The sequence below is a fragment of the Oreochromis niloticus genome, linkage group LG9 (genome assembly GCF_001858045.2).
Source record: "Oreochromis niloticus isolate F11D_XX linkage group LG9, O_niloticus_UMD_NMBU, whole genome shotgun sequence".
NCBI classification, from domain to species: domain Eukaryota; kingdom Metazoa; phylum Chordata; class Actinopteri; order Cichliformes; family Cichlidae; genus Oreochromis; species Oreochromis niloticus.
In genome coordinates, this window is record NC_031974.2 from 33,500,625 (window position 1) to 33,517,001 (window position 16,377).

Genomic DNA, 16,377 nt, shown 5'->3' on the forward strand with positions numbered 1-16,377 from the left:
GTATTTTTGAAAACGCAGATTTTTCTATGCGTTTGCACCTTTCGTCCACACGTAAACGGCGTTTTCAGTCACTGAAAACGGAGATTTCTAAAAACGCCTGCCAGGGTGGATATTTTCGAAAACTCCATTTTTGCATTTACGTGTGGACAAGAAAAACGGAGAAAACGCAGCGTCAAAGGTGTGCGCCTTTTTTGACGTCACACTGTGCGCCACGTTATTGTTTCGGTGAAATGAATTTCTACAATACTGTTACTGTTAATTGTACTCTCTGCAGTGTTTAAATGCTTACATATACACACATAGTTACTGTCCCTCCACACATACGACTGGGTTCTGTTTCTATGCCCCATCTTTGTTTACTATTTCCTACCGAGGCTTCTAGACTTCTGATTGGCCAACATTTCTACACGGTTAGGAATATATCGCCACCTGTTGCTTTGGCATGTTCCTAGCAGTGTTTTCCTTCATTTCTGCGTTTACGTGTGGACGGGATTATTTTTTAAAACGAAAACGGAAAATCTCCGTTTTCAAAAATACCCGTGTACGTGTGGACGTAGCCTGAGAATTTCCTTTTAGTTCTCAGTTTATTTGATATTGACAAAAGTTAGTCAATTTTATCTGTTCTTCTGTAAAACGACCTAAGATTTATTTTTAGAATTAAAATTTTGTTTCTAAGTGGAATCGACAATTTAGTGGTCTGTTTTGTTTGTTCTATTTTGAAACTTAAACGCTTTAGCGGCTGCCTTTTGTGTAGTTTACAATATTTGCCTTTATCTGAAACTGAAGTCTCATGTTCCTTAAGTACATCTACCCTGTTGAACTTATTATGGGAAATAAATATTTTAATTAAAACAAGGTGCTAATTATTTCACATTTTACTTGTGAGCAACGGCACATTTAAATCTTACAAATATAGTTATTTGGCTTATATTGTGATATATATCGTTATCGCCTGAAATGAAAAAAACATATCGTGATATGAAAAAATCTTATATCGCCCAGCTCTATTTGAAAGTTTTATCTTGTTAGCTTGCAGTAAGAGTGTAACAAGCTAGTTTATAATGTTAGTTAGCTAATACAATATTTTGTACTTTCAGTTTTACGTTGGTCAAAGCGAAGGCAATGGTCAGAGGCCATTCTTTAATAAATCAGCGCAAAAAGGAAAATAAGTCTGGTTTTTGGAGCATCGTTATCTCGCTGTCTAGCTGGTGAAACTAAGAGACTCAGGGCGAGGACAGCATAGTTTGTATCATATCTATCTAATAGACTCCAGTTTGTACATGTAAATGGAGAGTCCTCTTCACACACTAAGGTCAATTATGGTGTTCCACAGGGTTCAGTGCTAGGACCAATTCTGTTTACATTATACATGCTTCCCTTAGGCAGCATCATTAGAAGACATAGCATACATTTTCACTGCTATGCAGATGACACGCAGCTCTATCTATCCATGAAGCCAGGTAACACACACCAATTAGTTAAACTGCAGGAATGTCTTAAAGACATAAAGACCTGGATGGCCGCTAACTTTCTGCTTCTTAATTCAGATCAAACTGAGGTTATTGTACTCGGCCCTGAAAATCTTAGAAATATGGTGTCTAACCAGATTCTTACTCTGGATGGCATTACCTTGGCCTCCAGTAACACTGTGAGGAACCTTGGAGTCATTTTTGACCAGGACATGTCCTTCAACGCACATATTAAACAAATATGTAAGACTGTTTTCTTCCATTTGTGCAACATCTCTAAAGTTAGAAATATCCTGTCTCAGAGTGATGCTGAAAAACTAGTTTATGCATTTATTACTTCCAGGCTGGACTACTGTAATTCTTTATTATCAGGATGTCCTAAAAACTCCCTGAAAAGCCTTCAGCTGATCCAAAATGCTGCAGCAAGAGTCCTGACAGGGACTAGAAAGAGAGAGCATATTTCTCCTGTTTTGGCTTCCCTTCATTGGCTTCCTGTTAAATCCAGAATTGAATTCAAACTCCTGCTCCTCACATACAAGGTCTTAAATAATCAGGCCCCATCTTATCTTAATGACCTTGTAGTACCATATCACCCTATTAGAGCACTTCGCTCTCGCTCTGCAGGCCAACTTGTTGTTCCTAGAGTATTTAAAAGTAGAATGGGAGGCAGAGCCTTCAGTTTTCAGGCCCCTCTTCTGTGGAACCAGCTTCCAGTTTGGATTCGGGAGACAGACACTATCTCTACTTTCAAGATTAGGCTTAAAACTTTCCTTTTTGCTAAAGCATATAGTTAGGGCTGGACCAGGTGACCCTGAATCCTCCCTTAGTTATGCTGCAATAGACGTAAGGTGCCGGGGATTCCCATGATGCATTGAGTTTTTCCTTTCCAGTCACCTTTCTCACTCAGTATGTGTTAATAGACCTCTCTGCATCGAATCATATCTGTTATTAACCTCTGTCTCTCTTCCACAGCATGTCTTTATCCTGTTTTCCTTCTTCACCCCAACCGGTCACAGCAGATGGCCCCGCCCCTCCCTGAGCCTGGTTCTGCCGGAGGTTTCTTCCTGTTAAAAGGGAGTTTTTCCTTCCCACTGTCTCCAAAGTGCTTGCTCATAGGGGGTCATATGATTGTTGGGTTTTTCTCTGTACCTATGAAGCGCCTTGAGGCGACTTTTGTTGTGATTTGGCACTATATAAATAAAACTGAATTGAATTGAAATTGCAACCATTTTAGTCACATGTGCCCAAAATGTAATCTGTGTAACTTCTAAATATTTGGGAGCAACAAATTACTGGTGGTGTGTGAGCAAAAGTCATGACATTAGCGTCTATGTTGGATCAGTTATCAATTCAGGATGTTTTAATGTATCTTGAAGGGTGAGGCAGAAGGAGAAGCCGAGGGAGAAAAAGCTCAACAGGCAAGTTCAAGTCAGAGAGAGCGAGGAGAGACAGAGGAGCTGCAGCAAATGGATGGAGAGGCAGAGGAAGATCAAGTTATTACAGAGAGAGGAGGGAGGGAGACGGGGACTCCCTCTTTGTGGCCATGATGAAGGTGAAGACAGCACCAACAGAGGGAATTTTCTTGCATGCATGGAGCTTTTGAAGGAGTCTGATCCTTTTCTTCAAAACATAATCCCCCATCAAATGCACAGTATATCATCTCACCAACATCCCAGAATCACATGATTGACTGTTGTACCCAGGAAGTTACAAGTGTCATTGTATCTGAAATGACAAAGTCTAAACTCTGTGCCATCATGGCAGGTGAGGCAAGGGATGAAAAGGCAGAGCAGTTAGCTGTTTGTGTCAGGTACGTGTCAGAGAGGCAGGGAAGGAGCATTTCCTAGCACTTGCAGAGATAAAATCATTTGATGCTCAAATGAGCTTCAGCAGCAGATCCAAAACAATTGCCTTGCAGAGCTTAAGTGTGTAGCACAAACCTATGATGGTGCAGCTGTTATGAGTGGCTCCACTGGAGGTGTACAAGCACATTTTAGAAGGCTCCATCCTGAGGCTATCTATGTGCGTGGTTATGCTCATCAACAACGTGCAATACTTGCAAGGCTGTCCCTGAGGCTGTGGAGCTTTTCAGCTTGTTGGAGTGTGTTTTCTTTCTTCAGCACCTCCCTAGTCAATCATCATAAGTTTATGGAGGATCAGTCAGGATCAGTTGAATTATCAAAAACTGACCTTGTGCAACTTTCAAACACTCACTGGGCATGTCAGTTGTGATCAATTAGTGCAGTTCTTGAGACATTGACTGCCATTTTGGAGTGCCTGCTACCTGCCATTCGATCCCCCATAGCTCTTGGTCTCAGAGCAAAGCTCTACAAGTTCTCAGCAGTCTTTGCACTTCTGATGTGTCAGTCCCTTCTGTCTGTTACCGAAGGACTCCACAAGTTCCTGCAGAAACAGACTTTAGACCTGGCAGAAGCTTTTATCTGCAAACAAGCTGTGTGTGACACACTTAAGGACAAACTCTCAGGTGCATTTGCCACAGAGCTGTAAGTGAAAACCAAGGCCCTGTGCAACACCCACAGTATCTCTGAACCAGGTGCCAAGACGAGGCAAAAACAGAAGAAAAGGGAGGATTCTGTGCTGGAGGCAACTGTGGGTTCATGCACTGAATGGACAACTCAGACACATCGGAAAGAGAGTTACTTTTCCCTTGTGTGGATCGGATGGTTCGCAAGCTTCATCAACGATTTTCCAGTGTAGATGCAGGGCTCCTAAAAGGCAACTCTTCTGTTTTCTTTTCATTAAAATTTAAAACATTTAAGGCCAAACAAACTCTAATGTCATCTAACATGCCAAGAGAGGGCATCCTTCTGCCTCAGGGGCAAATAAATTTGGCAGTCATCAGCGTAACGATGACATGAGATCGATGCCTTCTAAGGATGGAACCCAGAGGCAATAAATACTGCAAAAAAAGCAGTGGCCCTAAAATTAAGCCCTGTGGGCCTAAGCCAGTTAAGTGCAGTGCCACCAATGCCCACTAAATCACTTATCAAAATATTAAAATATTGTGGTCCAGTGTGTCAACGGCAGCAGTTAGGTCAAGCAGCACCAGAACAACGTGGTTACCAGAATCACATGTTGTTATGGATCTTTAATAATGCAGACTCTGTGCTATGAAGGGTTTAAAACCTGATTGAAAAACCTCCAGGATGCTGTTATCATCTAGAAAATATTTCAGTTAACAAAATACAATTTTCTCTAAAATGCTGGAAAGAAAGGCAGCTTGGAAAAAGCCCTATAATTAGCCAATAGAGTGTGATCAAGGCCAGGTTTCTTAAGCAATGGCTGCACTACTTCATGTTTGAAATTTGCAGGAACCACACCAGAGGACAGCTAATAATGACAAGAACAGAGTGCTCTGTACTAGGACAGGATCACGGTGGGGGGAGCTGCAGGCTTAATTTGGTGAACCACATCCTCTAAAAGGGAGAAAGTCACAAACTCAAACTGAGTAAAAACAGCAGAGTCAGGAGCCATGGTGATGACAATCTTTTCAATAACAAAAAGCACAGAAAATTATTACATATATCAGTAGAAGCTTCCCAACAGATACTCTTTGGAGTATTAAGAAAAATTAAACAAGTCAGTAAATTGACACGTGTTTTATCGCTGTTGGAAGAAATATTTCCTTTTTGTCCTCTTTGACAGTGTTTTGATAGTGATACCTAGCGGTAGTCTTTTGTGTTGATGACACCTTTTTCCATCTGCGTTCTGCTCAGCGACGTTCCCTCTTGGTAGAGCATACTGAGTCTACCCTGTCTTTAATACTCGAATCAATGCTGATCTGAAATCACAACAGGAAATATACTGGTTGGTTTCATTAACAAACATTTATTCAAATAGTTGAGACAGTGCACAGTTTGTCTTCTACCCTGATCATCGTCCTCTGGACACACAGAATCCAGTGGTTGATTTTGTGTGCGAGATGCTAGATCCAATCATTTATGCAATCAAAGCTTTGTAGTATTTGACTGTTGCACAATATCACAACAAGTGAACTATTATAAGTCAGCTGACTGTAAATGCATTTTTCTGTGTAGAATTCATACAGCTGATCACATCAGAAAACATTTATTCACCCAGGGACAACACAAGAGTCTACACATGCAGAGAGTATTCATTCACAGTTCTTGGATCTACATTTCTACCCGTGTGTTACATTAACTTTACTTTGGATTTGACCTTTGGGACAGCTAAATCAGGGAATAATGTAACTACATTTTGTGTAAATATTCATGTCATTTTTCTTTATGTCCAACTTTTATTTAAATTTATCTAAGAGAGTGAGGATAGGATTGCTTTGATCTAAGCTTTACTCTAAAGAATATAATGTGTAATTTCACTATCACATCTTTTATATACAACTTTGTAAACGTGGCAGTGGTCAGGTGACATCACACAGGCTGGTTTAATAAATGTCATAAATGGGTGGTGGTGAGGCGGGGGGGCAATTCTGATGTTTTCCTTTGAAGGTTTTAAGAGGCTAATATAAAATTCATAGGTGTAATGCATTGCACAGAAGGTGCCAGCTCTGAAAGTGAGAAATGAAATCATTGTGGAAGTGCCAAAAGCTGTTGTTCTTCTTATGGCTAATCCAGGCTAAAGTCCCCACAAACTCCCACATTAAAATGACTAAGTGACCCACTCACTTCTGGCGCACTCCAAGGTTCAGGATGTATATTATGAACAGAATGTGTATTCTCTTCTCTTGGTACCATTTTCCCTAAATGTAACCTTTACTTTCACTGTTTTCTCAATGACACCCACTTATATGTCTCCAGCAGGTCTGATTCCTCCCTCCCACCTTCTCTAATTTCTTAAGCTCAATGAGGATAAAACTGAAATCCAACCTACTGAAGGCAAATCATTTCAATCTCACTACTGACAGGTCCACGGTTTCCCGTTCACCTCAGGTTACGAGCCTTGGTGTCATCCTAGATAGCTCACTAGCCTATAAATCTCACATCAATGATCTCTCCCGTTCTACCTACTTTCATCTACACCACATTAACCGATTACCTTCTCTTTCCACCCAGTCTACGTCCATTCTTGTCCATAGCCTCGTTACCTCCTGCATCGACTTTTGTCATTCTCTCTTCCATGGTCTCCCTCAAAAATCCCTCCATAAGCTGAAACTGGTTCAAAACTCCACTGGCTGCATTATTACCAGAACCCCCTTCACTAGCACATCACCCCTGTCCTTCAGGAACTTCTCTGAACTTCACAATAGTATTCAAGCTTCTTCTGTTCACCTTCAAGGCCCTTTATAACCTCGCTCCTCCTTACCTTTCTGACCTGTTGCACTACGTCTTCACTCACTTCGATCTTTTTCTGTCCAACTTGCTGTGCCTTCTTTCCACCTCAGCACGATGGGAAGCAGAGCGTTCAGCTGCTCTGCTCCCAGGCTGTGAACTCTCTACCCCCGGATATAAGAAACATTGCCAGTTTCAACTCAAACCTGTCTGTCCAAGTCTGCATTTTCACTGTGAACTTGTTTATTTTATCTTGTTTGTTTTTTTATTGTTCTTTGTTTTGTCATTGTACTACTATGTGTTTTACCTCTTTTGGTAAGTGTCCTTAGGTGTCTTGAAAGGTGCTTTTAAATAAAATGTATTATCATTATTATTATTGTTATTGTGACAGTCCACTTTTACAAACTCACAAAATACTCCTTGAGCAGGAGGAAGTCACAGGTTTTTCAGACAGTAGTTCATGTTTGGGAACTTTGGGAACTTTTCTGTTGGTAGGTTTGCAAAATGTACATAGTTGGGTTTAGGAAAGGTTTGTGGTCTGAAGTATGGTACTTTACCTTAAATATGGAAAAAGATTTAAATGGCATTTTTATGTGGTGCCAATGAGTTCTGAAGACATGTTCATATGTTTTGTCGTTTGGCAAGATTTGGTGTTAAGAAAATATTTGCAAAAAATAGCACTGAAGCCTTTTAGCCTCATCACAGACTGGTAACCTGTCCAGAACGTACCATGGTTGTACAATGGCAACATACAAACAGTGATAGCAAAGATAGAAATGCCCCTCCGTGAGCAGCAACCTTACCATGGTAGAGGGATTTATATGTCCCAGTGATCCCAGTGTCGCTGGAATTTTGTTCCCTGTGGTAGGGTCTTTAAAGGCATTTGGTCCCGGGTGAAGGGCCAGACTAAGAGCGATTCAGTTGACTGCTGTGACTGGGAAAAAAAACAAGGCCAAGACCGACAAAGGCCCCAGTCCGGGAGATCTTCTACACAGAATAGAGTATTAAAGAAAAGTACTTAGATTAGTTTTGATAGAAATAAATTACTCAGTGGCACAAAATAAATTTCCAACAAACATGATGCTGCTCCTGCATTTGTGGAAAGATTGGTCCACACATTTTACATGCTTACTCTCTTCAGCAAAATCACAGAGGTTTTTATTTCATCATGATAATTATACTGAGGTATTACAATTTTCTTTGAAATTTGTTACACATAGCACCTGTAAATGAGGGTTATATATATATATGTATATATAAAAAACAAAAGACAGTGATCTGAGGCTTTTGGGCAATGCTACAAGTGAATGCAAAGGCCATCAGTTTTACTTATTTTAATTTTTGTTTGTTTAATACTGTTTTATTATTTAGAGTAGACGATTTTTCTAAATACTTTTGTATCAATGATTAATTTCTTTTGTGAGATGCACAAATCATGAATTAATTCACTGGGGTGGTAACAAGGCACAATAGATAGCATCTATTTAGATTGATCTAGAATTTAAATGTAAATTATTTAAAGTTCTGAATTTTTATCTTAATTATATTTAACTTCAGTCATTTTAAAAACATCTGTATGCACTGATTGTTCACACTTTTTCTTTCATAAGATATCCTGTGGGGTCTCTGGAAATTTGACATTTTTATTCAATTTTCTTTGTAGTTTTGGTGTGTGTGTGTGTGTGTGTGTGTGTGTGTGTGTGTGTGTGTGTACTGTTGTATATCTTATGTGACTAACTTGAAATGTTCCATGCTTTCATAGTAAATACTCCAGTTGTTGGTCACCAATACTTAAAATAATCACTAGTCCTGTTCCAGGAAAAAAAAAAAAACATCTCTAAAAGTGATTGTCACTTAGCAAAGCACAGATTGTCACCCATTTTATTCATTTATATCTGCTCTTATGTGGATCGAGCATTCATAACATAAAGTACATACAACTTTTACTTTGTGTGTTACTTTGTTTGTCCAGTATAATCTGGTCTTTAAGTCTGACGTCATTTGCCCTGTCTGGGCCCAAACTCCGCTTCAGGTCCCAAAGTCAAACGAACACTGCAGCATCACTGAGAGTTGAAAAACTCTCTAAATTCTTTCATCTTTAATAAAATGATCAGCGTTGCTGCTTTACCAGGTGTAACAATTAAGTTTAACATCCAGGCATCCATGAAAACAGGATTTATTAAATTTAACGGAGTTAGAAGTTAGCAGGAAGTTAGCTCGCTAGCTTCCACCTAAACATGATATAGCATGTTCTGACTGAGAGATTTCTGAAACAGTTCAAACGTACAGCTCTGCTATCACTTCCAACATAAATGAAGACAGGAAACTAAACAGCAGTGACGTTTGTAGGGTTACTGAAGTTGGGCTAGCTGCTATATAATGATGTGCTACGTGATCGCTAGCGACACAGCTATGTTAGCATAACATAAACACAGTGAAGCTGGAGGATGAACGCTAAGTTTTTCCCACTCGATAAACGTTAATGTGAGGGTTCCCGATGGTTAGGGACAAATGCAATCGCATGGCAGGATGCTGTAAAAGGACCAAACTTCAGTCAGGAGAACAACTGAGATAATCCATCCACAATACGAGGTTAGTCATTAACATACTGCTGCATGGGCTGGGCTGTAGTTACATTGTAAGGCTTTAAAAAGTGAGCTTTAATATGATTAGAGGTAATAAAAACCGAGAGAAGCCGACAGTGATCACTGACTGTTTTTAGGGGCTTGTTGAGATTAAATAGAACAAGATACAAAGCATTAAAACATGTTTAAAACACAAAAGCCTTATTAAATGCAAAGGAGTTTGGGCCCGGAAGCAGGATTCATCCCATCATCACTTAAAGATCGGATTTGTTAAGGTGTCTGTATCCAGTAACTAGTAATTAAAATTACTTTTAGATGTGTTAAATGTAAAATAACCTCAGAAGTTATCGTTCAAATTTTAACAAAGTTTACATGACATTAAAATTATGGTGCAACACATGCTTTTGCACTGCTGTAGATCTGTGCCTGAAAATGCATAGAGTTTTTTTTTTTCCCCTTGTTTTGCTGGGACATTATGGAGAAAGTGGACAGGAAAGCAGGTCGAGAGAAGGGATACGACATGCAGGAACCTGGAGCACATTCAAACCCAGGCCTGTGCTGTAGCCTTTTAACATGTGGGCAATTTAGGGACTGCAGACATGGTTTTTATATCCAAACTCAAGGCGCTGAATATTCTGTTTCTTTATTGTGAACAAAATGTTAAAGTGTTTCACTAAAAGCTACAAAGACAATTTAAATCAACCTGCCACGTAGGGAAGGAGACTTGAGGTTGATCGCACTGCCTTTTTAAAAATTTACTAATTACCTCACAGTATAAAGAAGAAGGTTTCACCAGTTTGCTGCCTTTTTGTGCTTTAGATCTGGGACCCACGTGGAGGCCCAAATATAAGTAAAGGATATAAAGACAAAATTGGGGTTAACGATATACGTTGTACAGTAAACACTTATTTCAGTGCAAGTCACAGCATATTTGACGTCATAGCTACAGAAGGAATGCTAAGCACACTTATGGTTTAAACAGTGTTTCGTTGAATATGTGGAATTTGTACAGAAAAGAGACAGAATATAAAAGTTCTCTCTTTCACATGTCATTCTTTAACTCTTCATGAAATATTACATTTTGCATCTATTGGTATTTTACATGTCATGTAGTACGTGAACCATTTTTTGGGGTGTAGCACCATACACAGTATTTACAGTTCAGAGAACGAAACATTGGTTTTACAGCTACGATACAAGTGTTTTTAGTAGTCTGCTACACTTTCATTGTTTCTGTGCTACTTTTTTTGTGGATGTTTTTATCCAAAACACTATAAAAAGGTTCCACTGGCAGAGCATGTACATTACAATAGGGAATGACCACAAAAGTACACAGTGATTTCTACAACACTTAAAAGGTTGTGCTTCAGTGTAAACACTTACAAAAATCATGCTGAATAAAACCCTTTCTTTTATTTTATTATCATATAGACATTGGCAGGTTGTAAATTTGGGGATTCCTTAAAAATATCGTTGCATCTCAGCAGTTTTTATTATTTTAGTCCTTGTAAACAGGAGTAATAGATGTTCCCTTGTAGAAAATATTCCGAGCATTATCTGGGCTGTTGGCTCTCTCTGGAATCAGGATGATGTTGTTGACTTTTCTTTGTAGTGTGGACTCTCGACTGGAGGTGACTGAAGGGGTTTCTGAAGCACTCTCTCCACCTTCACCACTGCCACCACCTCCTCCAGACCCAGAAGTGCTTCCATCACCTGGAGTTACCCTTATAGTAGAGAGGCCCTGTGGTTGAACCCTCTGCTCTGACTGCCCAGTTTTCTGCGTGTGAACAGTAATTATGGGTGGGGTGCTAATGGTGGCGGTGGTAGTAACAATGTGATTGGCACGCTTTCTGTCAATAGATCCTTCCCGTATTGAGTCAGAACTTTCTGAGTCTCTGTTCAGATCATTGAGCTCAAAAGACTGCCTCAAACACCCACTTGATGCTCCCCCTATACCACTGGTCTCTGTACCTCCACCAGCTCCAGTGCCGTGATCCAGGGATCGCCACCTCCATGTTCCACTTCCATCTGTAGATGGAGCTTGGATCACTGGTCTGCTGTTTTCGGGGTGGGCTTCTACTCTGACAATTGCACCAGTGCTCCCTGATATACTGCCTGATGTGCTGCCCAATGAGCTGGGCCCCATGGTGTTGGTGGGGTCTTGATCAGTAAGTGCCCTGTAGTGAGCAGAGCCTTGGAAACTCCCGGTGTTGTTGCACCCCATGCTGCTTTCATCTAAGCTTTTCGAATGGGTCTGTAGAAGTCCTTGCTGTTTAGACATAGCAATCACTTGCATGATTCGAGGTTGGGGATTCTGCCCATTTTCATTAGTCCTGCAGGTTGCAGTCTTCTCTGCAGCTCTTTGCCAGGTAGCCTGGATTGTGCTGTTTGTTGTTGACATCCCCTCATTTCCTCCTCCTCCTCCCAATGTCCTCTCAGAGATGGCATAACTTTCATGACCTTCCTCTGGTATGTGGACCAGTTGAGAAGACCCGGGTCGAGGCTGCATGTTTATCCTAGCCCCTCCAGTGATACCACTACAGTTAGTGGGTAAAGTGGTACTAGCACCTGTGGCCAGTTTGGACATATATGCATGGGCATCAAAACCACCATTCAGACCCATAGCAGATGGCTCAGAGCTTGATCGGAGTTCCATGCTGCCATGATGGTGTGGATGCTGGGAGGGCTGCCCTGATGACGAGTCTACAGACGAGGAGAATGAGTCTGGGACCTGAAGAGAACACTTATGAGTGTTGTTCTTACTTTTCCATTGAGACAAAAGCTGCTTTGAGCGGCTAGAGTCCATGGAGGCATGGTGGAGGGTGGCAGCATGGCGTCTAGCTGCCTCTTCATATGCTGCCATAGCCTGTGGGGTGTGGACCCGAGGGAGAGTGTGACTAAAGGTCATCATGGCATCTTTGCTGTGGGGGCTGTGTGGGGATATCACTTCCACATCTGCACTAGAGCGCTTCAGGCTTCCATCGGGCCTCTGCTGCTGAAGACCTCGGTGAAGCAGACCCTCGGAGTGGGAGATGGGGATGGTAGGCTCCCCAGATACGCTAGCTTTCATTTGCAGGTGGTTGAGGACAGCTTCCTGGCTAATATGTGGCAAGGAGCAAGGTGGGCAGTGCACAAGTGCAGGAGGACTGCTGCTGGTCTCCTCACTAGACTGAAAATTTCCAACTGCATACAATCCCTGGGAACAGAGAAACAGAGAAACACTTCTAGGTTCTTTTACTTAAAACCTAATGTAATACTAATATAATATTAATATGATTTCATGTGTGATACCAGGATTCTGATTTTGGATAGGCTAGTGTAATTTGGGCAGGGCCTTGCAACTACAGTAATACTGCTGTTTCTATTTATTACAAGTGATTTCAAGTGTGTATATAAATGAGGGAAACACAGAAAATACTTCTCATGGGACTTCAGGATGGGTCTATTGTTGAATTGGATGAGTCCAGGTCCCTTAATCCCACCCATAACACTGTGAACAATGTAGTCGGTTCAATGCTTTATACTACATTCAACGCCCCAGTCTTTCATGAGACTATTTGATGGAGTGCTTTGATGTGAGAAAAAATCCCACTGACGTTGGTGATTGTCTAACTCAATCCAACTAAATATCATACATACCTGATATAGTATCTAACCTTGATTTAAATTAATTTGGTTGAAAACTTAAAAGCAGCTAACACATGTCTCCAAACATAATCTTTTACTATGATGAGAACATCTGTACCCTTAGTGGCAAAAACAACATCTAATACCATACCAGATAGACAGCAACAGCACCTCCAAGTAGAAAACCCAGGTAGACGTCAATTGCGTGGTTCTTGTATTGAATAATCCTGGTCAAGCCACAAATGATGGCACTCATAATAAAAGAAAAGACGAGCAGGGGCTTAAGTAGCTTGGATGAGTCCGTCAGAGTGCTGTTGAAATACATCTGCAACATACGGCAAATACAATACTGATTTTATTTATTTATATAAGCTTATTGGTTTTTGTCATATAAGCTTAGGGAGGCAGCATACTGTGGGTCTGTCTCAAAATACCATTTCCCCCCAAAAATAAAAACAAATTTATGGAGTGCACAGCTAAGGAATGAGCTGAAGCTACACTCAGCTTTAGCTGATAAAATTGATTTTGCACAATTTCTGCACTCTATGCAATATGTCTCATTCACCAATATAAGTGCGTTTTTCCTATGTCTAAATACACCAATTTTCACTTTAGCTGCTCAAAGCATCTTCCATGAGGAGTCCAAAGACCTCGGAAAGAAAAGCGTCTGGACTTCTTTAAGTTTCCTTGAAGACGTTTCATCCGAGAAGCTTCTTCAGTTCTAAGGGCAAATGGTGGAGAGTCCCAGATTTATGCCCTATGGGAGTGTCCCCAAGAGGGTCATGGACCCCCTATTGAGCCTTTACCTAATCACACCATTGTGAAGTTTGCTGACGACACAGTGGTGTTGGGTGCCATCTCCAACAACAATGAGGCGGCCTACATGGACGAAGTGAAGAATCTGGCATCATGGTGCCAGGACAACCACCTCCAGCTGAACGTCGGCAAGACCAAGGAGCTGGTAGTGGACTTCAGAAGGAGTCAGCACAGAGACTACAAGCCCATTATCATTAATGGAGCTCCAGTGGGGAGGGTGCAGTCCTTTAAGTATCTTGGTGTCCACATCTCCTCAGACCTGACATGGTCTGCCCACATTCAGGTCCAGACCAAAAAGGCTAGGCAGCGCCTGTATCACCTACGACAACTGAGGAAGTTCAGGGTCTCTCCAAAGATCCTCAGGATTTTCTATACAGGCGCTGTGGAGAGCATCCTCACACAGAACATGACATCGTGGTTTGGGAACAGCTGTGTGAAGGACCAAAAAGCTCTCCAGAGAGTGATCCGTACAGCAGAACGCTGCTGCAGGATTGCTCTCCCCCCGCTTCAGGACACCTACACCAGGAGATGCCGGACTAGAGCATTACTAACGCCGTTACTTTTTTCAGTAAAGAGTAATCTAACTAATTACTATTTCTATCGTTACAACGCCGTTACCGTTACTAACAAGAAAATGTGGCGCGGTCGCGTTACTATTTTTCAACAAACAGACGGTTGAAGCTGTGTTGTGATCACTTTCTGCCAGACGATCACTTTTTGGCACAACACCTGGAGCTAAGAGGGAAAACAATCACATGAGTGCTGCTGTTTGACTGAGGAAGAATAAAGTAGTTGTGGTAAGCCAATCACATGACCACTTCAAGATGACAAAGCAACAAGGTGATATATAACGGTTTTTAATTGTGTTGATAGGCCACGTAAAACCAGAGTCATGACAAACAATATATACGCGTGTTTTTCCTGAATAGTTTTGTCACGTTTACTGTCTAAGCACAGCGCTAGCGAGCACGTTTGTGGTTGTTACAGTAAAAAATATAACTTTTTCTACTCGGATTTTATGTTTTTTGTCTAATTTTAGATCAATTGTGTTAACACAGTATGTCAACATGAAAACATAACTGTAAATTCAGACACGTGAGGTTGTGCTGAAAAGAATGATACCAAACAAGGCAAATAAATAGTTTTTAAAGGTGAAATGTAGACGGAAACATCAAAAGTGGTAAAAAATGGCCAATTATACCCTGGACCCCAGAAGGTTAAACATTTTTTTTAAAGTAACGCAATAGTTACTTTTCAAGTAATTGATTACTTTTACAATCTTGTAACTCAGTTACCAACTCAGTTACCTTTCTGAAGAAGTAACTAGTAACTTGGCAGCACTGTGGTTAGCACTGTTGCCGCACAGCAAGAAGGTCCTGAGTTCAATTCCACCATCAGGCCGGGGTCTTTCTGTGTGGAGTGTGCATGTTCTCCCTGTGTTTGCGTGGGTTCCCTCCGGGTTCTCCGGCTTCCTCCCACAGTCCAAAGACATGCAGTTTGTGGGGATAGGTTGATTAGTCTAAATTGCCCATAGGAGTGACTGTGAGTGCGAATGGTTGTCTGTCCCTGTGTGTTAGCCCTGCGGCAGACTGGCGACCTGTCCAGGGTGTACCCCGCCTCACGCCCTATGATAGCTGGGATAGGCTCCAGCACCCCCCGCGACACTGAAAAGGATAAGCGGAAGCGAATGGATGGATGGATACCTAGTAACTATAATTAATTACTTTTTCAAAGTAACTTGCCCAACACTGGTCGTAAACCAGCGCCTATGTTCAAAGATGGTCATTTGCAGTGGACATAGATGCTTCTTTCACTCCTCTTTCAAACCATCTGTCTTCTCTGTCCAACATGTGAACATTGGCGTACTCAAAAGAGTGACCTTTGTCCTTTAGATGCACAGCCGAGTCTTGTGCCCTCGAGATGGACTCGACTGTCCATCTAGGGACAAAGGTCACTGTGGTGGGGCGTGGTCTGAGGGCGGACGCACCTGCACGGCATCCTTAATCACGCCCACTGAGTTAAAACACGGGGACTCAGGGGTTGGTGTGTGTTGTGGTGTGATGTGATCTAAATATAATGGCTCAAAACTATGATCCCTGGACCTGCCGTGTCTCATTCACACCACAGTCACTCTTTGTCCAGACGCTTTTCTTTCCGAGCTCCTTAGACTAGGATAACCTGGATGACTGAGAACCTTCACAGACATATTCCATGAGAAGAAAAACTCACTATACATTTCAACTGAAAAGAAAGCCTGTTTGGTTCACAGAAGGTGAGAAGAGTAGAGTTGTTTGTTATGTAACTGATATAAAAATTAAGAAGATAACAAAAAATCTTCAATTTAACTTAAGCCAAATAGACAACAGTGTCCTTTGTTCCTAAGAAGTGGATATTTTGAGGGACTTCTGCTGTAACATTGGGGATTACCGTTTGCACGAGCTCAAAACATCACTCACCGAAACATAGACAGCAGCAAAGGATGCCAGAGTAGCATGCTGTGATGGGAAGGATTTCCTGCAAGAGACAAAAGAACAAAAACAAATTCATCCAAGGTTCACCTCAGCAGGAAAGCAGGAGGTGAAAAGAAACACAACTGGCCTGAGATATCAA

The 16,377-nt window shown here is 41.4% G+C and overlaps 2 protein-coding genes across 2 annotated transcripts in view; one reads left to right on the forward strand and one right to left on the reverse strand.

Moving 5' to 3' along the window:
* LOC112847800 (syncytin-A-like) overlaps window positions 1–16,377 on the forward strand; it is a 670,150-nt gene that overhangs the window by 53,622 nt on the left and 600,151 nt on the right. The gene's annotated exons all lie outside the window — the stretch shown is intronic.
* The window catches only part of plppr4b (phospholipid phosphatase related 4b), a 55,361-nt gene continuing 48,935 nt past the window's right edge, over window positions 9,952–16,377 (reverse strand). Inside the window, exons 6-8 of the mRNA XM_005456477.3 lie at window positions 16,224–16,281; window positions 13,103–13,276; window positions 9,952–12,520 (exon numbers count right to left, since the gene is read on the reverse strand). Of these exons, the coding sequence (XP_005456534.1) occupies window positions 10,823–12,520; window positions 13,103–13,276; window positions 16,224–16,281 (1,930 nt within the window). The 3' untranslated portion in view covers window positions 9,952–10,822. The remainder of the gene's footprint in view (window positions 12,521–13,102; window positions 13,277–16,223; window positions 16,282–16,377) is intronic.